At 44.4% G+C, this 26,027-nt stretch overlaps 10 protein-coding genes across 10 annotated transcripts; 3 read left to right on the top strand and 7 right to left on the bottom strand.

Moving 5' to 3' along the window:
- Positions 1-27: 27 nt before the first annotated feature.
- PUMCH_004375 (uncharacterized protein) lies at positions 28-2,463 on the bottom strand (the record flags this gene model as incomplete). The annotated part of the gene is made up of 1 exon (XM_063023313.1): positions 28-2,463. One exon carries the CDS (start codon positions 2,461-2,463, stop codon positions 28-30), a length of 2,436 nt encoding a protein of 811 aa, XP_062879383.1.
- Positions 2,464-5,699: 3,236 nt separating this feature from the next.
- PUMCH_004374 (uncharacterized protein) lies at positions 5,700-8,315 on the bottom strand (the record flags this gene model as incomplete). The annotated part of the gene is made up of 1 exon (XM_063023312.1): positions 5,700-8,315. One exon carries the CDS (start codon positions 8,313-8,315, stop codon positions 5,700-5,702), a length of 2,616 nt encoding a protein of 871 aa, XP_062879382.1.
- A 462-nt stretch (positions 8,316-8,777) lies between these two features.
- On the bottom strand, positions 8,778-11,636 carry PUMCH_004373 (uncharacterized protein; the record flags this gene model as incomplete). The annotated part of the gene is made up of 1 exon (XM_063023311.1): positions 8,778-11,636. The coding sequence occupies one exon, from the start codon at positions 11,634-11,636 to the stop codon at positions 8,778-8,780; it is 2,859 nt and encodes a 952-aa protein (XP_062879381.1).
- Positions 11,637-12,604: 968 nt separating this feature from the next.
- Positions 12,605-13,660, top strand: PUMCH_004372 (uncharacterized protein; the record flags this gene model as incomplete). Its single annotated transcript, XM_063023310.1, has 1 exon — positions 12,605-13,660. The coding sequence occupies one exon, from the start codon at positions 12,605-12,607 to the stop codon at positions 13,658-13,660; it is 1,056 nt and encodes a 351-aa protein (XP_062879380.1).
- A 47-nt stretch (positions 13,661-13,707) lies between these two features.
- Positions 13,708-17,403, bottom strand: PUMCH_004371 (uncharacterized protein; the record flags this gene model as incomplete). The annotated part of the gene is made up of 1 exon (XM_063023309.1): positions 13,708-17,403. The coding sequence occupies one exon, from the start codon at positions 17,401-17,403 to the stop codon at positions 13,708-13,710; it is 3,696 nt and encodes a 1,231-aa protein (XP_062879379.1).
- A 613-nt stretch (positions 17,404-18,016) lies between these two features.
- Positions 18,017-18,913, bottom strand: PUMCH_004370 (uncharacterized protein; the record flags this gene model as incomplete). The annotated part of the gene is made up of 1 exon (XM_063023308.1): positions 18,017-18,913. One exon carries the CDS (start codon positions 18,911-18,913, stop codon positions 18,017-18,019), a length of 897 nt encoding a protein of 298 aa, XP_062879378.1.
- Positions 18,914-19,189: 276 nt separating this feature from the next.
- PUMCH_004369 (uncharacterized protein) lies at positions 19,190-21,106 on the bottom strand (the record flags this gene model as incomplete). Its single annotated transcript, XM_063023307.1, has 1 exon — positions 19,190-21,106. The coding sequence occupies one exon, from the start codon at positions 21,104-21,106 to the stop codon at positions 19,190-19,192; it is 1,917 nt and encodes a 638-aa protein (XP_062879377.1).
- A 301-nt stretch (positions 21,107-21,407) lies between these two features.
- On the top strand, positions 21,408-22,241 carry PUMCH_004368 (uncharacterized protein; the record flags this gene model as incomplete). Its single annotated transcript, XM_063023306.1, has 1 exon — positions 21,408-22,241. The coding sequence occupies one exon, from the start codon at positions 21,408-21,410 to the stop codon at positions 22,239-22,241; it is 834 nt and encodes a 277-aa protein (XP_062879376.1).
- Positions 22,242-23,107: 866 nt separating this feature from the next.
- PUMCH_004367 (uncharacterized protein) lies at positions 23,108-24,763 on the top strand (the record flags this gene model as incomplete). Its single annotated transcript, XM_063023305.1, has 1 exon — positions 23,108-24,763. One exon carries the CDS (start codon positions 23,108-23,110, stop codon positions 24,761-24,763), a length of 1,656 nt encoding a protein of 551 aa, XP_062879375.1.
- Positions 24,764-24,873: 110 nt separating this feature from the next.
- PUMCH_004366 (uncharacterized protein) lies at positions 24,874-25,965 on the bottom strand (the record flags this gene model as incomplete). Its single annotated transcript, XM_063023304.1, has 1 exon — positions 24,874-25,965. One exon carries the CDS (start codon positions 25,963-25,965, stop codon positions 24,874-24,876), a length of 1,092 nt encoding a protein of 363 aa, XP_062879374.1.
- Between the last annotated feature and the right edge of the window lie 62 nt (positions 25,966-26,027).

Below are 26,027 nucleotides of genomic sequence, written 5' to 3'. Positions count from 1 at the left end.
TCTACCATTATGAAATCTATGTAGACTCTAGTAGTTCACCACATCAACATCATCATCAGAGCAATCAGCAACACCACTATCATAATTATGCCACAACCTTTTTAATCTATTCATGATATGGCTAGCTCCACCAGCTCCAGCTTTCTCGGTGTACTGATACAATCGCGAGACAAGCTGTCTGTCTCCAGGGCGGATCAGAATCATTCCAAAGACCTGAATGGGCCATTGAATCATGATTATGTTCAACTTGTATTTCTCAGACATGCTATCAATTGACAGAGTTAGGTGGGAAAACCAACTGGCAAATTGATGAGCGAGTGCTTGTATTTGAGGACTGTCATACGAAAGCCCAAGAAACTCCCGTAGAAGCACCGTTTTAGCGGCTAAAATGTACAGTTTATGTGACAAATCCATCCAGCTGATCACATTGAAAACGTTTCTGCCTGGTAACTCCTCGAGAAGAAGACCGTTTGGCACTACACCGTTAGGAAAGTCTGAGGAATTCAAAATGCAACGGGAATTGACAAATTCAATTTGACTCAAATTTTCTAAAGCAGCAAGGAGCCTAATATATTCCTGGGTGTCGTCAAGAGGCTGTTTAGCGACACCTCTTGACTTTACAAGTAATTTGTTCAAATCACGAAGAGCTGGTGTGACATCGTTGTGGAACCCTGCTAACAAACTGAAACCGTTTTCTAGCACCAAGCCTAGATCTTTCAAAACTTGAATTTCGTAGGTGCTCTCGAAATTGAGAAGAAGATTCATTTCCTCTTGATCTTGAAGTGTGCCTCCGATCTTCAGGCTCAAACCAGCGAGTATCTCGAAAGAGCAAAACCACAATTTGCAGAACACTAGAACTTGGCTCTCAGAGCGTTTGAGAATTCTAGATTTTTTCAAAAGAATATCTTTAGCGCCTCTGAGATGTGGTCTCCAATTTTGTTTGAAATGAGCTGCGTTTGCCGACGTCAAAAGCAAGACAGTCAAAAGTATGCCTTCTATACTAGAAATGAGTTCATCTTCATCTTTATCGCCTGCTTCTTTGAGAGCTGGACCAAGGATCTTCAAGCATTTCAGTAAATACTGGTAATAAGCTTCTTCGTCATTAGGTGAACCACTTTTGGCGAAAGAAATTCTAGCGCTCTGAGATAAAATTGCTGCGAGAAGAACTGGCTCTTTGGCTGCGCATGTGAGAAGAATATCTCGAATTGGATTGTAGTCAATTTTTAGATTTGGTTCGTATGCTGGAAATGGTAGAATGTACGCACTAAAGCCGTCGAAGAATTCTTCTAGGTATTGTTGCTCCCGTGGCCGTAGCAGAGGAATAGCCTTCAAACTAACATTTTTTGGAATGCTATTACTTGCAAACATGTTGTTGAACAGCGACAAGCTATCTGATATGTCAGTCGGGGACTCGTGTAGAATATTTGCGGCGCCTAGCGGGTTACTCTTGGAATCATTTATCTCGAAAATCATGTCTGAAACCAAATTATTGAGATCAGACGCGATAACAGTCAAATCTGAGGGCTCGTAAGTCTTTGCTCCAATACTAGTTTGGGGAGCATTAATGTGAGACTGTGTAGAAATCAGGGAGCTGGAGTCGTTTAGGATATGTGGTATGTGGTGATTTTCATGCGATGAACCGATTTGATATTTTTCGGTATTATTGAGAAAAGGAGGGTTTTTGGACCCAAATTTATGCATTCCTTCGATAGTGGTGGGCTCCTGAACAGGAGGAAGATTAACGCCGCTTGAACCAGCAGAGACAGGCGATTGATGAAGTGAATCCTTGGCCTCCGGAGGTTGGGAATTTTGGAAATCGTGAGAATTAGAAACTTGCGTGTTGTATGTGTTGTCCAAGCCTAAGTGCAGATTGAGCGGCCAACTCATTGCAGGCATGTTGTTGGGCGGGATGCTTTGGGTGCCGAAATGTAAACTGCTGAATGAGCTTCGTGGGTAGTTGTTGTAAGGATACTGAGGGCCTCCTTGGGATGCAATAAGATAATTTTGGTATGACAATTGGTGGTTCAAATGCGAATTGGAACTCATACTAGAATTATCACTGGTGGTGGTTGAGTTCAGGTAACTCGCAACCGGAACTCTGTGCTCATCGTGAACTATGTAAGGATTAAAACTGTAAGCCGATGTGTTCCTGGGGTCGAAAGGGGAATTCGAAGAGCTTATAGGCGAGATAGAGGGTTGGGGGCTATTCCCATTTTTCTCGGACTCCATAATATACTTCCGAGATACTCGAGCTACCCGCTCACCCTTTCTAGGGTATTCGCATATCTTTTTGAGTCTTGTGCAATTCCAGCACAGGGGTTTTCCCTGGTGGTTCATGACAGAGAAGGCCTCTCTGGGAGGGTTAACGAACTCGTCGCATTTAATTTTTCGCCGCTTACATTCACGACAACCATTTTTCAGGTATTCACTGCGTTTATAGCGTGGTTGTATGTCTTCGGACATGTAAGTCTCGATGTATATGAGTAATAAATAAAGGTGCTTCTGAAGAATGTGGGGGGAGAAAGCATGTAATTATAGGCGGATTCAAAAATGCATAAATAGAACTATAGCCGCCTCGAAAAGAGCGTTGTCTGCAGTACAGAGCATTATTGGTTACAATCCCCGGTCAAGAAACTTATGTAGAACCAAAAGAGTAATGGTCAGCTTTCTGGTCATGTTAAGCAGGCGGTAAGAAACTTCAGCCACCGGCAAAGGTTTCAGTGCATCATCGCTGCAAATTTTGAGCACAGCGCCTATCAATCTGCAGTATCAAAGTAAGAAATCAGGCCTAGGAACCAAGATCCCGGGCCATAGAACAAGGGCAAGCAGGATCCTGCTTTCGTCCGGAACATGCTGAGGGGAGCCTTTCTGGATCAATTATAAGTGTTGGTTTTTTATATTGTCGAACGGCGCCTGCTCGCAAATCGGTATGTGCTTAAGATCTAGCAACGCTCCAGGGGGTTACATAAGCATGGGTCGTATTTCTGTATGAGACCATACCTTAACACATAGTGAGTGCATAGCAGGGCTTATTTCCGCGGTACGGATTAATTCGCGGAGATACCATGGGCCCTGAGCCCCCACCTAATTTTGAGCAAGGCCAATCCCGTCATCACAGTAAATAATTCACCGGGCCGCAGCATGCATGGAAATCGAATTATTCCGGTGGGACCATTGGTTGCGACGTGGTTTTGTGCATGCATAGTGCACACTTGGTGCGTTTTCCTGTCCCTACCATCACTTCACTGCCTTTGCATTTGTTGTTAGAGTGCGTTGTCTCATGATGAGTCAGAACTGGGCAATCTGTTGAACTCTGTCAGCTGTATGTGCATGAAAAGTCAGGCTACGCGGCTAGAGCCGTTGTCAAAATGTCTTGGCCCGTTCTCGTTAAACTTATGTCCGCGCGGTGGGAGAGACCAGGGGAGATTTCCTCATTGGGAAAAATTGTTCCCAACGGCTGAGGGGCGGCCGATCCAAAGCCCTTAGTAAATATCTTTTTTGTCGTCGAAATTTCGCTCAAATGGTAGGATTTTTTTTTATTTTGCAGGGAGGATCGGGGATCGTGGCCTCCTTCTAGATGATCGATGCGGGGTTTATGCATAGTTCTTGTGATACAAAGAGATCCTTGAGGACTGCCGCTTTCTGTAATGACTCAAAACCATCGCCTCAATGGTACGCATCTGCAATTATTCCATTGGGTTCTTTGATCAATACTACACCATGACGTCCCAAGACACATACCTGAAACAGCGGCCGTTTTCGCCTTCGGAGTTTATGTGCCTCGATAATACGATGGAGTGTGTACGGCTCTCGGACTTGGCCCGAAGTGTAGTTCCGAACGCAAACCTGCAGATCAAGGATGCGCAATGTATAAAATTACCATGAATCATTAAAAGAAGTCATTAGGTTTTTATTTTCTTTTCGAAATTTCTGATTTTGTGTTCATTGTTCTTGCAGATAATTCCCAGTTTCAAGATTGTGGACCGAATGGATTTTGTTGTTTCGTAGTTCTGACTAGTTTAGGTGAGAGAAAGTGGTTGCAAATGCCTCCAGACACACGCTTTCCTTATCACTATAGCTGATGTTAGCCGCTGCGTTGCTATTAATTGCTCTATTGTTATGCCTTTTGAAATTCCCAAGCTTGGCAAACAAGATTTTCACACGTAGTCATGCAACCATTCCTGGCGCGTTTGTGATTCCGGGTCTTCCATTCTTTGGAAACACGTTCCAAGTTCTTAGAAACCCAAGCCTTAAATTTCTGGAATGGGCCAAGAAATATAACTCCAGTATATTTGTCATTCACTTGGGAACCTTGCCGGTTATCGTGGTCAATTCATACGAAGATGTAGTGGCGCTTTGGCGGTCTAATACGAATGCCATGGGTTCCCGTCCCACCCTGTACACCTTCCATAAAATTGTTTCTGCTGTTCAAGGCTCAACAGTAGGCTCAACTCCAGCGGGTGATTCCTTCAAAAGAAAAAAAAGGTCGATTTCGTCGAATCTATCACCCCTGGTAATCTCGTCTTCAATCGTATGTAAATGCGTGGACATAAATTCGAAATACATCCTTGCCAACTTGTTAGCAAAACAAAATGAGAGGAGTGCTGACTGGGTTCTGGGAGATAAAAAAGATGTCTCGTTTCTTGCTTTTGGCCAATGTTATGTTATTCAATGCGCCGTATCGTTGACGTATGGAATTCAGCTCGATACACTCAAAAAAGACAATGTGTTAGCTAAGAGGATTATCGAAACTGAGAATCGTATAATCAAAATGCGGTCTTTGATGTCGAATTACCAAGATTATTTGTTCTTCTTTAATTGGAACCCTATCCGTTCCATTTACAATGCAAATGCAAATCGATGGCGATTATCAAGGGATACATACATGGAAGAGTTCAGTGACCGCTTCGAGAAAAACTATTCGACAGGTGATTCGAGCGCAAAAACGTGTCTTCTTGTGGCTATACAAGAAGAGAAGTCACCACAGAAGAAGCTTTCCTCCTTGGAGACCCTGAGTGTATGTTTGTCCATGATGAGTGCCGGATTAGACAACGTTTCGTTGGTGTTGAATCATATTCTTGGTCAATTTTCTCTTCCTAAGAAAGGTTATGAAATGCAGAAACGATTGCATCGAAGCTTGTTGGATCTAAGCAATAATGATTCAATACAAGCGTGGGAAGACGTCGCTGAGAAAATGGAATGCGCTTACGCTATTGCAATAATAGAAGAATCATTACGCTTCTTTACAGTGTTGCCCTTGTCTCTACCTCGCGAGACCACTAAACCCATCACATATAAGAATTTGTATATTCCTGCTGGGACCATCATGGTCATGAATGCCTATGAGGCGAACCACGACCCAACAGTGTTTGAGTATCCTTACATTTTCAACCCTGAGAGATGGCTAGATCCGGTGAGTGGAAATCTTAAAAGAAATCAAGCTCCTCATGTTTCCTTTGGATCAGGTTCGAGAAAATGCAGTGGGGATCATCTCGCAATGAAAGAAATTTACACTTTACTATGTCGCTTGGTGATACTTTTTAAGATAAAGAAACCAATTGACCCAGCAAAGAGAATGACTCTTGATCCCTTTAAAGCGAATTCGTGCCCTTCGGCCATATCTTTCGAACCAGAGGAATTCCACATACGATTACAACAACGCCAGGGTGAATACATGTATGAGCTCATGAATTATGTACTTAGCTAGGTACGGAAGGATCAACATATCCTACTTTGTTCACAACAACAGTTTTTGTAGCCGAAGTGATAGGTAGGTTGTATTTGAGAACTCCTCGAAGGATGAGATCAAACGGATGTTTGGATATTATGGACCACTTCTCGGAGTTATCAGGAAGACTTGTCGGCTCACTTCCATGTGTTTGAGATATTATCTTCTGGGCATCCGGGGACTCTGTCACTCTTGAGCCGGTAATATTTCGTCCTGGGCTAACTAATTTAATTTCTCCCGTGTGACGGCTTCGCTTGCGGTGGAAAAACATACCTTCAAATGTCACAGCTGATTCAAGATTGAGTACACTTCCTAAAAGCACTGTTTCAAGACCACTTTCGATATTCTGTTCTCCTAAGTAACCGCTTTTTGCAAATATATCTAGTTCGAGATCATTTATCGAAACAGCAAACCAACCAGGGTTCAGTGCTTCAATCACAATGCTGAATACCAATTCATCCTGACTCACTAGAGGGTTTTCAATGCTGACAATAGATACATTTGCTAATTCTTTGGTAGAAGCCAAGAAAAAGCCAAGGACAAATCCGAGAGAAAGTATAAGGCTTATGCCAAGCAAGGTGTATATCACATTTTTTGCAGTGGAGCCCTTTCTGTTGCTCTTGAGGTCCTCGTTGGAATACCTTGGAATGATGTAGCCGTCTCCCAGAAAGTGGGTACGGTTTGAAGAAATTCTCTTGGCCCGTATTTGGTCATTCATTCCCATCTTTGCATCTTCATTGTACTCATCGAAGTCTAAATAAGGTTGCTCGTGTTCCATGTATGGAAACGGGAATATATCATTTCTTTTGTTTCCGTTGACATGCGAAGAAGGTACATAGCCCAAGGACAGAAACCTCTGCCCTTTAATTTGTTTTGAAGGCTTCCTGGCCCCAAAATTAAGATTAAGTGAGCGATAATGTGGTATCTTTCCGCCACCAACTAAAGAGGAACTTTCATTGGTGTTGTCCTGGTGCGAGCCATAGGGGAATCTGATATTGTTATTGTCGTAATAGATTAATTCATCATCGAAGTCTTCGATATCAATATCGTCAGGTATAGTGCTGTATCTTCTTGGTTGTGCTCCCTTTTTATCAAATAATTTAGAAGTAGTTGACCTGAGCTTCGACGAGGTTGTGGACGACTTGTTTTTCTTGGCTTTGCTTGACACAGAGGCGGTATCGATTGGCCTCTGACCATTAGGACGAAGAGCACTACTACCGTGGGCATCGGTACACATCAGATTTGTGTCACCATGTGATGATGTTTCATCGTTGCTAGCGTCTTCATCGTCGTCTGAGGAGAAATTTCCGTCAACATATGGCTCATTGATGCTGTTCGAATTCGTGAGGGTTTCATTTACACCATATGGCATCAATGTTGAGTCCGCGTAGTGCAGGATTGAGTATCTCATTCCCTGGTTTTTGTCTTCCGTGCTTGCCAATGATTGATTGCTATTCTTACCCCCAAAGTTCAAATTATCCTTTTGCAAATTGTCAAAGTATGGATTTGAAAATACCGGATTTTCATTATGATTGGCGGGTGTGTGATTGACGCTTTGAGATCTGCTATTGGCATTCACTGGCGGAGTCGTATTGAAGGTATTTCGTAGATTGTACTTCATTGATTGTAAGGAATGAATGGACTCCGCTTTTGTAACTGAATGATGAGGAGGTGGCATGACAAATGAACTGCTGTCCTCATCTTTTCGAATCTCGGCGGTTGGGCTGGTGGCATGAGACCCTAGATTTGAAGCACCTCTAACACTGCCAGAAAGCGACATCACGTCGGGGTTTGCTTGACTAGCATTATCCGCGATTGAAATCTGTTGTTGTTTTCTTTGTTCGTCTTGAGACAATCCGGTTGGAACTCCGTTCCTGTCATCAGCATTGTACTCGTTCGCGTTTGTTTCGTAGATGAATGTCTCGTCACTATCGGAGGATTCAACGTCGTCTACAGCAATAGCCAATTTAGCGGCAAAGAAATCCGTCCGCGTGGAATTCTGCTTCGCTACCAGTTTACTTTTGGCCTTTACACTAACATCATCTTTGCCCTGACCTGTGAGATTACTGACATCAGAGTCAGCGGCCCAATCCAGATCCATACTCTCGTTAAGCGGTACATTATTATGTGTTCCGGTGGTCTCGCTCGAGGCGGAACCTGAAACATTGAAACTTTGTTGCAGGGCAGGAGACATGACCTCCTGGATCAGGGCAGAATTACGAGCATGAGATTCCTTGGTACTTGTCACCTTCTGTTTTTCCTTCAATGACTTGTTGAGTTTGGACAAAAGCTGCTTGTTGATTACAGATGGGCCCGTGTTGAGCTGTCCATTCAGTCCTGACGCAGGCAGTACCGAATAGAGCGAGGCGGGACTGACGGTATTTGACAAAGGCAGTGGCTGCAGTATTAGAGGTTTCTTATCCTGTTTCTTCGATTTGTTTTCCTCTATTTCTGGGGTGGCTGCCAGTGAACTTGTAGTGTCGGTTGCTGGTTTGGGAGGCGGAAGTAGATGGAATTGTGCAGATTTGGGCGACATGGGAGGGCTTTTCGACAGACCCTTCGGGTCCAGTTGGCCAGCGGATGACATCGGCCAGAATTACCTCTAGAAAGTGGATTTGGAGGTACAACTATCGGCGGGTAAATTGGGTCAGAGCATATACATGGACTCAGGGGATCGAGCGGATTATTGGTTTGGGATACAACGGAGCTGGCGGTCTACAAACTCGGTTTTGGATTCGGGAGGTAGTTGATGTATGAAAAGGAGCGTTCACCTCGCTTTTGGTATGATTGCGGAATAATGATGGTCCACAGCGAATTTAGGTCCCTCACTACTGGGATCTGGTGTACGGGTGCGGATAAGAAACAGTTCCAGCCGAATCGAGGAAATTACACCAGATCGGAATTTGAAAAAAAAAATCGGGGTCTACAAAAACATAGTTTGGTTCATTTTGGATCATGTTTGATGCTGTCTCATTTAATATTAATCACAGTCCTGCTGAGATCACTACTGATTTATTTAGGGCCAGCTTTCTGATCATGATGACTTGCTTCATGAGAACTGCTCTCGCGGATTACGCAACTTCTTGAAGTCGGCAAGCTTCTGCGATGTCAACGAGCTGTTTTCCAGCTCGGTTTTTTTCTCTTCTGCTCGTGTCAAACTGGCTCTGACACTGAAGTTGTTTGAAGTGGAGCGTGGTGCTGCCGCTGGCTTGCGATCACGGGTAGACTTGCTCAGAGGTGGCGCCGTGGGGATGACAGAGTACTTTCTCTCCCGGAAATTCACGCCCATTTCTTTGACGTTCTTGCGGTGTTCCGGTTCAATCTTGGTAAACCAATCTGATAGTTCATCGTACTCATACATGGTATAGTCGGTGCCATATGGTTTCAGTTCCAAGCAGTAGAGTGTGTGTAATGGTACATCCAATTCGACGATCGAGGACTTATCAAGGTTGAGGAAATAAGCCAAGAGCACTCTCAAAACCACTCTATGCGACACAATCATCAAGTGATCTGTAGTACGCTCTACTTCATTGATCAATGGACGCAACCTCACCAAAACATCAAGGTAAGACTCGCCACCAACACCAGGATACCTGTATCCGAGCTTGTCCTTGAACCTAGCCTCAAACTCCTTTGGACTTGCTCTTCTAATTTCATCGTATGTCATACCTTCGAATTTACCTCCTCCTAATTCATTGAGCATGCGCATAGCTTTCACGTTGTACTCCTGGTCACTGAAATATTTACCAGTTTCAACCGCACGCAAGAGCATGGACGTCCAAACACAGAAGTTGGGCTCGGTTGGCACTTCAACAACGTCGTTCTCGCGGCCAGGAACGGTTGCATTTGACTTTCCAAGTAATTGATTGTACCTCAACTCGAGACGTTTAGAGAAATTATCGAGCTGGTTTTTGCGGAACTCTTGACGCTTGTAAGTCATGAATCTGTTCAAAGCTTTGGAAAATTGTTTACCGCGCTTGGTGAGCTTGCTATCTCCTCCAATACGTCCACTCAAATTGTCCACACTCTCACCATGTCTGGTAAGCCAAATCTGTCTCTCGCATAAATTAAAGTTCAACAAGAAGTACACTGTTTGCGAGGCCAAAAATCCTTGAATATTGTAGCTGACTACCTTTTTACCAACATTAATCATTTTGACGTATTGGAATCCATCAATTGCCTCTTCAGTATCGTCGATCGTTTCGTATGCTCTCTCATAGTTTCGCAAGCGGCCGAGAAAGTCCTTCAAAGCAAGTTCAGGATCCATTTCTTTGTAGTCGGGTCCTGAAAGCTTCAAATGGATATTTGTGTTCAAGATCGCTGGGTCTGAACAGATACTCTCCAAGAAAAGTACCTTCAATTCTCCATTTGTTCTCTCTTGGATACGCTTTAACACTTTCAAACGGCGCTTTTTTGTGGAGTTTGTGGCATCAAGGATACCGACAGATCCAGAGCCATGAAGCACCCAATCAAGAAGACTGTCAAGAGTATCCATCGCCCACTTCTCTCTCAACTCGGTGGACGCCTTGTTCTCTGGGTTGAAAAAATCAGCCGAATGCGAAGTTGGAGAAAGTGGTTGTACCAAAGGAGATCTCCCAGCATTAGGCAGGGGAGTATTAGTGTCAGGCAATGGTGTGTGAGCAGGACCAAAAACGTTTGTCTTATCCATTCTTCTGGTATTTCCAACATTGAACACTCTACAGTCATGTTGAATCCAGTTCAAGTATCTTGTGAGTTTGCTGGTGATATACGATTTGCCTCGAGCTGGCAAACCCACCATGACAATGACAAGTTTTGAGCCCACATCAACAGAAGCAATTTTTCCGTCAGGGGATACTTTCGAGGAGGTCTGGCCCGGAATATTGAGGGTATAAGCCTTTTGTTGGCTGGGCTTTTTTCTAAGAAGCATGCTTTTCAACTTCTCAAATGAAGGAGTTTTTTCAAATTGCTTTTGTAAATCTTCAGGGACATCACGGAGAAGATCAGCGCGTATTTTCTGCAAGATCAGAGGATCAAGTTTATTTTTTCCTTTCTTGATAACATCAGCAGGCACTTTGGGTATTGGATCATCTACTGGAGATGAGGGCGAGACTGCAATGCTTGGTTCTAGCGGTGAAAACTTGACAGAAGGGGTCTTCGCGCGCGCCAGGGTATCAGTGGGCGAAACTGAGCCACTATTCTGTGGTTGTGCTTCAGAGACCTTGGCCGAAATTAAGTTCAAGTCGGCCAAACTGAGATGAGAGATGTTCTTTGTTGTGCGCAAGGTCTGCTTGGGGCTCAGTTTCAAGGCCTTTTTCGCGCGGCCAGCCATGAGCTCATTGAGCTCGGCGGGGCTTTCGGGCTCGACCTCATCCTCACTCGAATGGTACCGGGTCTCGGGTGAAGGCATCACAGACATCATGGGTGTGTCGGTCAAGGGCCGCTTGTTGAACTCCGGGAGGCGGACTTGTGAATTACTGTAGGACATATATGGACTACTGCTTGCCAGCGAGTCAGTCATGGAAAGAGCCGAGTGTGGATGCGACAGAAACCGCTTGAGTTTCTGCAAAGACAATGCTTCGGGCCCCGGAGACGCTCTGGACTCAGGCACCGACGGAAGCTTATGGTGCGCGCCCTGCTTGGTCTGCACCTCATCCTCGCTATCCTCCGACTCGACCTCGGTGTCGCTGTTCTCGTTCGAAGTTGTGTTGGATCCAGACAGAGATCCCACGACGATGTCTCCCTCTCTGCTCATCGCAACCTTCTTGCCCACGGCCCTCAGGTGGGCGAGGATGGCATTGGAGATCGACATCGACCGCTGCTTGTTATCTGACGAGAAACGGGACAACACATGTTCTTCGGTCATGCTACTGGGGGGTTGTTGTGCTGGTTGCGTTGTACAGATCAAATGAGACTGGGAAGGGGCCATAAAAGAAGCAGTACAGCAGAAGGACCAGGCACGGCGCTGAGATGGGAATCTGCTGACAAGAACTCGTCAAATACAATCGAGAAGACGGGGAATTGGCGCTTTTGTGGTGGGTAGGCTGGTTCCTGAAGTATACTCTTCTGAGAAGGTGAGGCCGGAATCCTGCAGCCACCGCAATGAACACTCGGGCTCGGAGTTGCACCAGGATATGACAAGCAGAGGGGTAAAAAGCAAGAGTGAGAAAAAGTCACCGCAACGTTTTTGTAAATTGCAAATACAGATTTTGGGGTGCTGATTATTATTCTGTTGCTGTTTTCCTTTGTGTTCTTTTGTTCTTTCGTATCTTATTATTTTATAGTCGGCATGGCATGAATGGCTGATCCACGTTTCCCTGAGCCCATGGTTCTTCTCTCGCAGATAAGATGGGCAGGTCAGGGCCACTACTCACAGATCAGATTCCACGATGATCTGATCTTGGGTTTGGCGTCGGTTTTAAATTTTGTAGTTGGCCAGCATCGCTGATTTGCTTAAATGTCTTTCTTTTAGTGATATTGGTCCAATTTCATTCGCGGTTTGATAGGTTTTGAGGTCTCATCTCTCGTAAATTAAAAGCCATAGTTCTTAGCCAACCTTCCAATTCTCAACAAAAATGGAAATGAGAATTAAAATGGAAAAATAAAACAGCTACAGGTTCAAATACATCGTAGGCTTTAGAATGAAAAGAAAACCATAAGTAATCTTTGCAACCGCCTTTCATACCTCGAATCAACTACTGTTAATTTGAAGATGTGATTGTGTTGTAAATACAGAGCTTTCAGCGACGAATAAGAAAATTACGGTAGTTGCATAAGTATCAGTATTCAATTGAATTTGTTTCCGTCCAGTATTCCTATATTAACGATTTGCCCACCTCATTGTTTCTCCCCTGATATCACATCTGGCTCATCGCTGCTCATCTCCACAATACAACCATGTCCTTTGCATTCGGCTTCACATCCGACGACATCTCGGACGACGAGGTTGATATTGACCAAAGGCAACCGACCAAAACGGAAAATGAGGCCAGTGCTATCCTGGCCGCCGTGGAGCTGATCACACCTTCATTTGTCGATCTCAGTGACATTCTCAGCTCTTTAAGGAATATCAGAATAACCTTCGATGAATACGTGACGCCCGGTGGCATCACTGTATACCGAAGACAGGTTTATGATATCAAACACCAGATCATGGTTGAAGAGGATGATGTCTCTTCCAATGCAATCCATGACATTTTGATGGGAACCTCCGACGAGCTAGATTTGAAGAAGAACGTATATGAGGGTGGCTTCAAACTGTGGGAATGTTCTTATGATCTAGTCGATGCTGTTCTGAGATATTCAGAGTCTGGAGAATTCAACTCGTTGAAGTGCTATCTCGAACTTGGGTGTGGAACGTCTCTTCCAACCTGCTACCTATTGTCAAAATTGCTCTCATCTAGTGCTGAATCGTCAATCAAGAAGGTCATTATCTCTGATTTCAACCTTGAGGTCCTACGGTTGGTGAGTATCCCAAACATCATCATCTCTTGGGCGATGACCCTCTCACCTGAAGAGCTCAGTACAGTTGAAGACAAGAATATCCCTCTCAACAACGACGAATTGATTTTGACTCCCGCCCTTCTTTCAAAATTCCAAGAACAATTAGAGATAAAGAATATCGAATTGCTTTTGGTACACGGCTCATGGGGAGCTAAGTTTTGCGACTTATTAATCCCCCAGCAACCAGATTTCATCCTCACGTCCGAGACCATCTATTCATTAGAATCTTTGCCTATTGTTTTGGAAATTTTGCTCCTTCTCCTAGAGAACAAGCCAGCTTACCTCGCTCTCGTTGCTGCGAAGGAGTACTACTTTGGGGTTGGTGGATCTATTGTCGAGTTCATGCAAAAATTACTATATAAAAAGCCATCATCAATGGCAGTAGACACAATTGGGAACAACTTGGGCCAGTTGAAGAGAGACATAGTCAGAATGGCCCCAGCAAAGTAACACTATCATCCATACAATACCAAATAAAAACAAGACAAACCAGTCATCTATTCAGTACCAAAAATAGTATTTAAGGCTCCGTTTTCTGTAAAAGGGTCATTCATGATATCGTTGGCAAGGGCCTTCTTCTTCAAGCCCGAGTTCGCTTCCTCCAATTGCTTTTTTCTATACTTAAGGTCATCATCCTCGGCCGTGTCCAGTTGACTTGTGACCGAAATACGAACCAATTCGAGGAGAGCAGAGCGCTGATGCTTCAATGATCTTGAGCCAACTAGCAAAGTCTCAAAATTGTTCATGTGCTGAGTCGTAATATTAGGGAGTGCTTCGAGCAAAACTTGTGCTGGCAAATCATTTTTAGCTCGTAAAGCACAGTATAAGGTTGTGAGTACAGTTGCCGCTTCAGAATGAGTCTCAGCAAAATAGTCATCCATGATCACTTTCAAAAGAGCTTTCATGAAAGTGAAACAAAGGTATTTGTCAACTTCGTCATCCTTTGAAATGATAGATGGCAAGATATTTCTGACAACTAGAATGGTGTTGAAAGAACATTTTGTATCTTTCAACCCGATAATGTGACAACAAATTTGGAGGAATGGCGCCATAACCTCTTTGTTAGTACAAACAAGTCGTTTGCATGCTGTTTGAGTGTCTGTCACATTTTTGGCGTTAACTTGAGGGACAATGTCCATGAGGAATCTCACGACAGTTGCAGTAAGTTGTCGGAGCATGTGCTCTTCCATCATCTCTTCACTGAGTGCAGTGTCATCTTCGTTACCTTGTAATTGTAGACCGTTGACATACACTTTATCCCAGCGTTCCATAAGAAGTTTGTCGAACCCTGTCAAAGCAAGTGGGAGAAGTTCTGACATAAAAACTTCAACGAATTTGATTGGGCAGTTTTTGACAACACTTCTAAGGCAGCTGTTAATCATATGCTTCCAGCTGTGTAAAGTCACACCGACAACGTCACCAGCTAAGGCATTCCAAAGCGAAGTGGCGATATTCGGGATTTCATAAAGAGTATCTTCCAATTGAGACAAGGAGCCAATTGTCAAATAAGCATACTCACGGGTATATCTAATGAGATGACCGACGCTGTCTGCAAACTCGCGCAAGGTGAGGGCTGCCTTGACACTTTCTTCGATAAAGGTCTCCTTACTTTGAATGGAAACACCTTGCTGCCAAAACCTTTCCATCCTACTGTATCGCAAAAAGGCAAGAACAGCTTCTGGTAAGTCTTTCCAATTGTCAGGATTATGATATGCCTGGATTTGGGTTAACAATTGAAGAATATGTGGAACAATCGGACGGACTCTAGGTTTCCACATGCGTAACAAATTGATGTACTCTGGAGAATCGTGGGCAAGCTTCTCAATACTATACTGAATGAAGATTCTGGTGGCTCTAATTGGGAAAATTGACGACCAGCGATCCTTTAATCGGCTTTTGAGTTGACGGCCCTCTTCATCCATTTCAGCATCAAGCAAGTTAGAGTCGACCGTAATATTACGCTTCTGGAAATACTGTGCAATTTCCACAATTCCAATTCTTTCCATAAACCAATGCAAATTCATTAATCCCTTTTCTGTCTCAGGCGATGACCAGGCAGAAAGTTCAGGGTCAACGATTTTCGCAAACAATTCTTCTTTGTTGTCAATGGAAGATCTTGAAGCAATTACCAAGAGGAAAGATTTAAAAGCAACATTTTCGTGATTGCTCACCTTATTGGATGAAAGAATATCCGAAATGACATTCTCGAGATCACCGAATATATTTTTGAGGGAGTCGGGCATTATGTAAGCCAATCTGTTGAGCTCAGTACCACAACTAGTCCTCAAGTCACGAATCACCTCCCGTCTTTCATCGGAAATATTTTCCGGATATTCGAAGATGGCAGTGGTCAAGATTTTCTCAAGAACTTTAAACATCAACGGACTAACATCTTTCAACAAAGGAGCAAATTGAACCATTGTCTGTACTTGCTTTCGAATCAATAATGGAGAAGCTAGCTCCATGGCTAGTAGTCTTTCACCGAGATCTTCCACCAAGGTATTTAAACGCAAGTTTCTAGTGTCAAAATCGGTACCACTATACCAAATCCTCCATCTCGACACTCCGCGGATACTGTTTTCTATAACATTGAATTGAGAAGTGCCGTAATTGAACGGTTCAGACTTCTCTTCAAGGTATGCATCATTAATGCACTGTGCTCCAATAGAAGAGTTAAAAAAAGTTTGTAGTCTCTTCTCCAACCATTGCATACCCTCCTCTGGCTTTTTGCAAATGGTTATTCTCACAATGTCTTCGTTAAACTTTTTGTAGTTATTCAAGAAAGAATGAGACTCCAGAACTGAATCGAAATCGATCTCAAGATACTTCTTTGAAACATGATCCTCATTAAGAGAACTGTAATCGATGGTCCTGTCAGCAGCTATTTGTAAGAGGTCCATTAAAATGTCATTGACTTGTGGCTTGGAGCTGAGCTCGTCGTACCTTAAAGTAGTGACCCACATTTGCAACGAAAGGCCTGAGATGATGGGACTAGCATGGCTAGTTGTGGCCAAAACAAGGTTGAGGTAACTGCGTACATCGGCTTTTTCCCAATCGACACGACTCTTCGAGGGCAACAGAATATTGAGGTACTCACTGAGGGAGACTATCATCTCGACAGTTTTTTTGAGAAGCGTGTATGTGCTCTCACAAAGATTGTCTGGATCAATCACCAAGCTACGCTCGAACTGAGCGAGTTTCATTACACCTTCAGTGGTGAATATGCTTCCTATGAAGAATTCAAAATCTTCGGCGTTGCCGTATGATCGCGTAAAAAGAATATGCAAGCAGTCTACGGCCAATGTCTTCAATTTTATGTCCGGCACAGTCAAGATATCAACGAGGGTCTTCATGATGTTCTGGGACTTGAGCACGGAAGGCTGCACCCAGTGCAAGCAGGTTTTGAAAGTTGTGAGGATTTTCGGGGCGAACGTTTGAACAATAGCCGAAGAGGTATCGTTCTCGTTGAGGATCTCTAGCAAGAAGTCACTCCAGGCAACAAACCAGCCCTTGCTCGAGCTCTTGCACATGCTCAAACTGGGGTTTGGCTCATAGATGAGGTCCAAAACCTCGGCGGAAGTCACGATGGAAACGCTGAGCTGGTTGAGCACGCTCGTCCGTTTGGAAGCAAGCGGGTCGTCTAGAAGATAGATATCCTCGAACAACGTCCGTAACACAATGAGCGACAACTCCTTGGACTGTGTGGAGCCGTTCCAGAGGGTCCAGAGATCGGAGTCCATGGAGGCCCATCCATCAGCATACTGTTGCTCGGAAATGCCATTGGCATCAGGGTTGCTCTCCGGATTGATGATCAAGAACGAGCCCCATATTCGCTTCGCGAGCGAGGCCCAAAGGAAGGCCAACTTCTCCTTGAGGAAATGCGAGTCGCCTTCCTCGACCTTGTTTGCGAGATCGATGACCCATTCGCGCACCGCCGTGACCTTGGGCCGATCTAGCGTGTGGAACTTCTTGACAATGGCATGTTGAAGAAGACTGAGCCCGAAGTGCCGCACAATGTAGTTCTTAGCGTAGTTCTCGGGAAGAGCCAACTGGTAGCCCCAGTACGGCGATTCTTCCTTCAGCTTGACATCCTCCAAGAACGCCTGTGCCTGCCGACGCGCGTCGTTGGTAGAACGAGGCTCGTACACGATTTCTAGCGCCTTGAGGATTTGATGGACACCTTCACTATCCATGGTACTAGAGAGGAACGAGGGAGGCCAGGATTGTGCGGGATTGGAAGCAGCCAACGGGAAGAGGAGATTGTGAAAAGGGCGTGGGATGGAGAGGGGGAGCTGGGTCACCAATGGGGGAAAATCGTAGCGCCGGGCAGTCGGTACGGATGTGATTATTTACGTGGAGCTGGGGTTCAGGCAATGCGCGGAGGCACGGGTGGAGGTGTTGGGCGGCCTGTCTGTGTGCGGCAGGCTGATTATGTATGTGCTGGGGGTGGACTTGGAGGGAGAAAAGGGGTAATATTTTTGGTGCGGTTTGGAGCAATTTTAGGAGAAAGTTTTATTTCTGGAATTTTTGTTTCAGTGTTTTTTTTTTTCAGTTTCTTTGCATGCTTCCTTGGCTTATTGTAGCGTGTACTGGAAGCTAGCTCTACATAGCTCTACATACGTCTACAGGTCTATATAGGTCTGCATTGATGTCAGAAGAGCAGTCGTTAATACAAACCAAATTAATCCGTGAAATTTTGTTATTATTATACCTGGCCAATCTGACGTATAGTAAAGTGTAAAGAAAAATTCTCTTCTTGTTATACCTGGCCAATCTGATCTATGGCAAAATGAGAGAAATGCATGACTAAAGGTAGAACTTCCGCTTGTCTCTCTCCATGTCGGCCTTGAACTCCCACTCAATCTCGTCCTTTATACCCTTCTGTAGTCTTCTCAACTTCAAAGTGAACTGGGGCCCCAACTCCTGCAAGCCCACCTTCTTCTCGTCTCGGAAAACATATCTGTGTCTCCGGAAAAAGATATAGTCTCTCTGGTTGTGCAAGGTGATCACCTGACGACCCTCAACCTCGGGCTGTGCTGGGAATATGGCCTGGAAGAGTCTTCCAACAGTCTTACCCAAACGTGTGTTGAAGTTGTTGAGTATAAGTTCTGGTGTGTGCAGCGTAGCTCTTCCGTGCCCTTTAATACGTTCAGTGGTAGTAAGAGACGTAACAGAAAAGTAGTATGTTGGACCCTCAGGTAGATGAATGAATGTTAGACCGTTGACCTTCTTTTTGTCTTCGTTGATGACAATGAGGTCCGTGAACTCTCTGTTGTTACAGTACTGGGCCATCTCCTTCATCTGATACTCTCTCTTTCTCTTGACGAATGTTACGTTAGGAACAAACTCCATGAGAATGTCTGCAAATTCATAGGCACACTTCCTGGCGTTCGGACTGGTGGTGATAAGCACTTTTGGGTCTCTTTGTGACTTGTTGAAGAGCTCAAAAAACTCGTCTTCGCCCTCGATCTCGGTAGCAATGGTCTCATCGAAAACTCTTTTCGTCTCCAACGTTTCAGGCACATTGTTGGCAAGTCTTTCCTCTTTGAGTTGTGGGTTTTCTCTCTCCTCTTTGGCTCTGGCGGCACGGAGTTTGTGCTTCTCTTTGGATTTTTCTGCCTGGATAGCAGCAAACACCTTTTGTCTGCGGTGCTTGTTCTTAATTCCTTTTAGGATTTCACTGGTCTTCTTTGCTTCGTCCATGATTTGATTTAATCTGTGACTTTTCAGGAAGCGATGGGCATCGGAAATATGGGGAGTCTGCAGGCAATCTAGTATACTGTGGAGGCATTGATGGTTGAGGAAGACAGGAAATAAATCAAAAGAAAAAAATAAAAGATAGAAAAATATGTCTGGCGTTATGTCAAATTTGATCAAACTTTTGGTTCTTTTCCATTTACTTGGATTGAACTCAATTGCCAAGGGGCGCCTACTCTGTAACTGTGATGAATAGTGTACATTTAGATGCAAGGTATTTAATTAAGCAGGTAGTGGCCGTTTACCGTTTTCATTGACTTCGGACTCTTGTGCGGCACGAGCTGCCGTAACATATTCTTTTATTGCTTGTGAGAGACCCGAGGTGAGAGGCAGTAAGCAATTATCAAGATCCTTACATAACTTCTCTCGCATTTTCTCGTTTCCTGAAATTGGCTCGCAACTCATAATGGTCTCCTTGATCTTATCATGCAAGGCTGTTAATGATGTTTGGCAAGTTCGAAGGGTCGCAAAGAGCTTTTTGATAACACCCGGGTTTCCCAGATTGAAAAGTAAATTCCAAAAGTGCAGAAGAAATTCAACTAGTGTCATGTTGAATGTGATGAGCTCTTGGATCTGATCTTCGGGGATGAGAGGAGGACCCGAAGACAGAGAATCCCTAAGGTTATGGAGCAGCTTGTAGACCCTGAAATTATGTTTGACCAAGGCAGAGATATCCTGGCTTGCACGATGTATTTCCTCGGTGTTTTTGTTGTAAGTATCACTCAAATCGATGCCGCCATGAGACAGTATGAAAATGTTGCTTTCTAGAAATGATTTCGTCTTCTCTTTTGTCAATGAGTCCGAGCTTGGTACAACGGGTTGGTCGGATTGAAGCGAATACCGAGCACTTTCGAAATCCATATTGAGTTCGACGTAGCCAACATCCTCGGCTTCATTCAAATCTGAGATGACAAGCTCTCTTTCAATCTCGTCAAGAGTTTCCTTTGAGTGCAGCGACTGAGGTGTTTCACCAGATGTGTAACTTACCATCTTACTCGAAAGCTTGTTCATGTTCCGCATGAGAATGATCATTTCATTCTCTTTTCTGTCAGATCCTCCCTCGCCTCTGCCTAACTGATTATCTTTTTTGTCATTTTGGTTAGAAAACTTCATGGTGAAGTCTGGAGCAGCTCCAAGCTTTTGGGAATTGTCAACCTCATTGCCGAGAAGATCGATTGTCTTGTTAACTCGCTTGTCGTCTTCAAATTGATGAGTTGAGCCGTTCAGATTTTCGGCTTCAACTGAGCCTGGATCATCATCCAAATATTTGTCTATAATGACATCGCCCCTGGTGTTCGAATTGTTCACTTTATCACCACGAAGTCTTCTGAATAGCTTCGAGTTGAAGAACCGAGACCAAAATTCACCCTCGCTCAATTTCTTAGGCACGAGTTCATTGTGCGCGCGGCGGATCACCGGATAAGTCTCGAAAATCTCATTGATCGTGTCTCTGGTCACGTTGACATTGACTTGATTCTCGGACGTTGCCACTGGCTTGATCGTAGAGAGAACATTGTACGGGCCTCTATGTTGAGATATAGTCAATGCATATGTACGTAGCTGGTTAATTCTACTGGACCAAAAGACGCCCGGATTGAGCTTGAACTTGATCACAGACTCCATGAAGATGCTTCGAAGCATACGGTCCTCACGGAGAAGTTTTTCTTGGAGGGCTTTATTTTTGAGAAGCTCAGCAGAGCTCAACGATTCTGGCGTTGAAAAGTCCAATGCGTCTCGAGACGGTACGGGCTGTCCAGAGCTTGCTTCTGGCGCCGGTGTACCTGGCTGTGGAGTTGCCGAGCCAAACGCTGGAGTCGCAGCATCCTTGATGACGGTCTTCTGTCTTGTGACGATAGTCTGAAGCGCCTCCTTGACCACGGTCATGGTTTGGCGGTTATTGAATGAGAGCTTCACATCCTGGATCTCCGAAGTTCCTTCAACCAGGTAGAACAAACGGAGAAGCATCTTGGGCGACGTTTCAGGCGAAGCCTGGAGGCGCGAGAGGTTGTTGAGCGGCACATCCAACAGTTTGTCCTGGTCGATTGCCTTCCATATTAGTTTGGAGGGAGTGGTATCTTCTCTGATCTGGAGGAGACCAGACACTTTATTTATCACGCAAGCTCCCGAGACCGTTGCCATGTCCTATATTTGATCAATTGCAGTATATGAGAGGTTTATGGAGGAGGTGTGTTGATGTAGGTATACACTTGAGAGTATGAATAGCTACTCACTAAGTGTAGGTATGTATGGGTAGGTATGAAGTGCGCAGTAGATAACAAGAAACGGTCTTGGATGTAATTGGTGTATTGCTAAATTTTAGTGCGAAATAGAACCAGCAATTCTTTATAGGATTTTCAGATTTATTGTATAGAAACTCCACTCAGTTGATGTTTGGCTACCGACGTAGGTTCTCTTTTGCGACTGAAAAATTACTGGGGTAATGAGATCAGAGGTCCAGAAATGGGCAACGCAAATTAAGAAAAAGGCATGGATCATCTCCGATACCGTGTCTCTCGGCAATGTCGCTCACATGAGAAATCTATTGACTGAAATAGTTCCTGCCGAACCCGAGTCAAACAAGAGCTTGTACGGGTATAGCTTTCTATTTAACACGCAAACCAACAGCGATCTTGGAATTGACGGATATGACAATTACCAGGCGCCAAAGAGTTTGTCGGGCCAGCCGCTCTATCTCAGGCGGATGTGGGCGGGCGGAGAATTCGAGTTTGTGAAGAAACCTCACCTTGGCGAAGTGATAAACTGCCGCGAAAACATTACAGCAGCCAGAACAATCGGAAATGCGACTTTTGTGCTGATAAATAGAGATTTTAAGAGCTCGTCGTCTTCGTTGATCAACGAACTTCGTACGCTCATATACACCAATGAACCTTTCCAGGAGACCAAGAGGGAGGACAGTCCGGAACAATCGTTTGACCATCTCTTCAAGACAAAGTTTACTCTTCAGCATATCATGCGATATAATTTTCTCACGTACAATCTACACAAGATACACTACGACGCAGAGTTCTGCCGGCGGGAAGGCTTCCCCAACGTCCTAGTTTCAGGCCCGTTCATGGTGCTGATACTTCTACATTACTTCTGTTCCAAGTATGCTGGAATTTCAATCAGGAAGTTCAAGTATAGAAACAGCAGGCCCTGTTTCATAGACACAGATGTGACTCTAGGTATCAAGGAGGGACATGGATGCTTCGAGGTGCAACTTTTGTGTGGACAACACATCGCATGTAGCGGAGTAATCAGTCCGAAATTATAGAGAGCTCATGTTTATAAAAATATGAAAGTTATGTTGACTCCACTGTTCGTTTCTATGAATGCCATTATTAACGATGTAGATAATCAAAGATGATTGAGCAAAAAACGCTATTCAGCATATAATAGAAGCCAATTATAAAATCAGTCTCAACAAAAATAAATATATTCCAGCCTTATCGATTTTATTTCATAAATATCCCCATTGTCCATTTCGTGATCTTCTCCCCCATACTAAACCTCCCGCGCTACAATCCTCCAACTCCACTATGGTTGTTCCTGACTCTGACATCAAAATGGACATGCTCAGCCAACTAGAGGCCAAAACCAAGGACAACCCCACCGACTATGTTCTGTGGACTAAATTGATCGACCAGGTGATCATCAAAGATCAAGAAGAACAGGTGAGGTCCACTTTTGACCGGTACCTTTCCATCTTCAAATTCGATGTATGTTGTGCAACTTTGAAACACAATTCAATTAGATACTAACAGTCAGGCAAAACAATGGGGCAGCTATATCAATTTCGAGCTCAACCGAGGCGACTTGAAACGTGTCGAGCAGTTGTTCGCGCGCTGTCTCCCAATAACCACCGATGTTGAAATTTGTCGAACATACGTTCTGTACGTGCGCAGAGTGAACGACGTCATCACAGGAGGAGAAAAGGCTCGAGGAACGGTGATACTGGCATTCGATTTTGCCGTCAACAAGGTTGGCATTGACCTCGAGAGCTACGACTTGTGGAAGGACTATATCGACTTCTACAAGAGCTGGACGCCTGGATCCAACTACGAGCTCCAGCAGAAAAACGATTCTATTAGAAAATTGTATAAACGTTGTCTTGTTATTCCTAATGCTAAGATTGAAACCATGTGGGCGGACTACAGAAAATGGGAGAACGAACTGTCGTCTCCCAATGCCGCAAGTAAATTTATAGCCGATCTTTCGACTGCGTACATGGAGGTGCGGCCCTGGAATACAGAATGGCACAATGCTACTGAAAGTCTGCTCCGAAGAAAGCTCTTTCCTTGCTCGCCACATGATGATCAAGCTGGTGTGGTGAAGCACCAACAGTCTTTATGGTTTCGTTGGATAGACTTGGAGAAACAAAACAAGCTTAATTTGCCTGATCCGGCACTCCGTTATCGTGTAGAATACGTGTACAGGCGTGCTATTTCTTTGCTTCCGTTTGTTCCAGAGATTTGGTTTCGTTTGGGCCAGTATCTTCAATTGATTGATGAAGATAACAACAAATCAGCATGTATTAATCTTTTTGCGGACGGATTAGCCTTAAACCCAACTAGCTATCTATTGGCTTTCCAATTGTCCGAACTATACGAAAAGGAAGGAGACTTTGTCAAAGCTCGGACAGTATACGATGATATAATTTCTCTTCTTTCAAAAAAGCACGAAGGTGTTCGGACTAAAATTGATGAACTCATAGCGGATGCCGCAGAGAAAGCTAAGCCAGTCAAAAAGCAGGTCAACGAAAATGGCTACAACAGCAACGACGATGAGGACGAAGAAGCCCCTGCTCCTGTTGTAATATACACAGAAGCTCAAGCAGCGGAACTAGAAAAATATGAAACAAAGCTAGCAGACCTTGCGAAGTGCGTGACGCTCTTGTACATCAAATTAATGTCTTTATGTAAAAGGTCCCAGGGAATCAAGGAAATCCGTGCAGTCTTCAAACAGAGGAAGAACTTCAAAGCGATGGGATATCAATTCTATGTGGTGAATGCCTTGCATGAATACTACTCAGACAACAAAAAGACTGCCGACAAGGTATTTGACTTGGCCATGAAATCATTCAGCAAAGACGGTGGGTTCCTCTATGCATATCTTGACTACCTTATTCTCTCAAATTCTATTGAGAGTCTCAAGGTGGTTTTCGAGGTCGCTGTCACCTCTTTGTTGAAAGAAATAGCCAGCGATAAAGAGACTTTGGAGATTGCGACCAACAACATTGTTTTGCATCGAACCAGTGCAAAGAGTCTCAAAAAGAGTCAGTTCTACACCAAAAAAATCATCAAGAGGTACATAAATTTTGCATCTTCGTATCTTGACCTAGATACTGTCACCTCTTTGAGCAAGCGCTTCTGCCAGTATTTCCCGGAAACCGACGGATTGGCTCTCTTTTCTAGTCGCTACACGCTTGGCTCTTATAATGCAATTGCCGAGTATGATTTGGCAAATGCTCACAATCTAGAAAGCGATTTAGAAGATCTCGATGACCTTGATGAGCAACGTCCTAAACGCAGAAGATTAGCTGAACCTGCGGAAGCAAACAACACCTCGACATCCAGTGGTCGCACCGATACTCATAAATCACTTCCTCCAACACCTTCCATGGCTGTGGCGCAACAAACTCAACAACAACTGCATGGGTTTGTCGGTAATGAGATTTACAATTTGCTACAAGGCTTACCCAACGCAGGTTGTTTTGGACCCAAAAACGAGCATCTATTCAATAGCGCCAAACTTGTCGAACTATTTACACATGTCGTTCTTCCTGGAGAACAATAGACAAGTAGCGCGATATAAACACAATGCAATTAATACTAAATAGACCCACCCCGAATAAATTCACGATTTATGAAGAAGAAGCATGCATAGTTACTGAAAAGTTAGTGAACTCAATAAGATCTGGAATCCTCCATAAGGATATCAATTGTATCTTCGAATGTTGCTTTAAACGGCCAAACTGTGTAAGCATTGTAGATTTCAAGGAACTCGTCTCTCGTCAAATGACGGGGGATCTTCGCTAGAATTTCTGGACGGATCTTACTGCACAACGCCTCGGACGCACCAAGACCTACCATAGATAGAGCCTCAGCTACTGGAAGTTGCGATTTGTACATGAGACTCTGACAGAGGTGATCAATGTCGAAAATATTTAAGCCCTCAAGATCGCCGCGCGGTATAATTTCAATAACAGACAAGTCACCAGGCGAAGGAGCGACGGCGCCATTACTGATGACAATCGGCTGTTCCTCAAAGAGCAAATGTGGATCAAAACCTTCTCCTGGAGTGAGCGCAGTATCGCTGACAATGTCCGAGACAGCCAACAAATGGCTCTCGGTGTAGACATCTCTCTTGAGGGCAGCTCGATTGCGTTTCGGGAAAGCAGACGTCGATAGAAACTTCAGCGACGAATCGTGTCTCACAAGTAGCAACATCCGAACACGGCCATACTTCTGGAGCCAATTCTGATGCGCGCAGCACTGGATCCACTGCGCCAACACCGGCTCGCCGCTGGAGGAAGAAGTAAGATTGGCGACGATCAAGAGTTCGTCATGGATCCTGGAGCGGTTCTCGACCTTTGGAGTGATGATCTTCTTCTCTTCAATGAGCCGATTATACGTTTCCCACTCGTACCCGTCTTCCTTGACAAAGCGGAAGTTCTCTTGGTTTCCACCATTGTCTTTGAGGGTCTTCATTAGGTTGTCCCATATGGAGACATGGTCTTTTTCCTTTTCTAGAATGACATGGTTGCGCGGCTGCAATTCCTGGTTTATCATGGAGGAGAGAATGCCTGGCCCGGGGAATACATCGACTATATCTAGATTACCTTTTGATTTCGGGTACTTGCGTCGGAGGTCCATGCGGTCTATTAGTTTTTGGCATGTTTCTGGGTCAGAGAGGTATTTGAAGTTGTAGACGTTTTTAAACTTTGTGATTGACTGGAAGTGGTGCAGCAATTTGGGGTTCCATGATCGTAGATTCATGGTACATAGTAGGCTTTGGGATAGTGTGCGCGAGGAATAAGTGATATGAGTGTATGTGATAT

The sequence above is a fragment of the Australozyma saopauloensis genome, chromosome 5, assembly GCF_035610405.1.
Source record: "Australozyma saopauloensis chromosome 5, complete sequence".
NCBI classification, from domain to species: Eukaryota; Fungi; Ascomycota; class Pichiomycetes; order Serinales; family Metschnikowiaceae; genus Australozyma; species Australozyma saopauloensis.
This window is presented reverse-complemented; position numbering and strand designations above follow the sequence as displayed.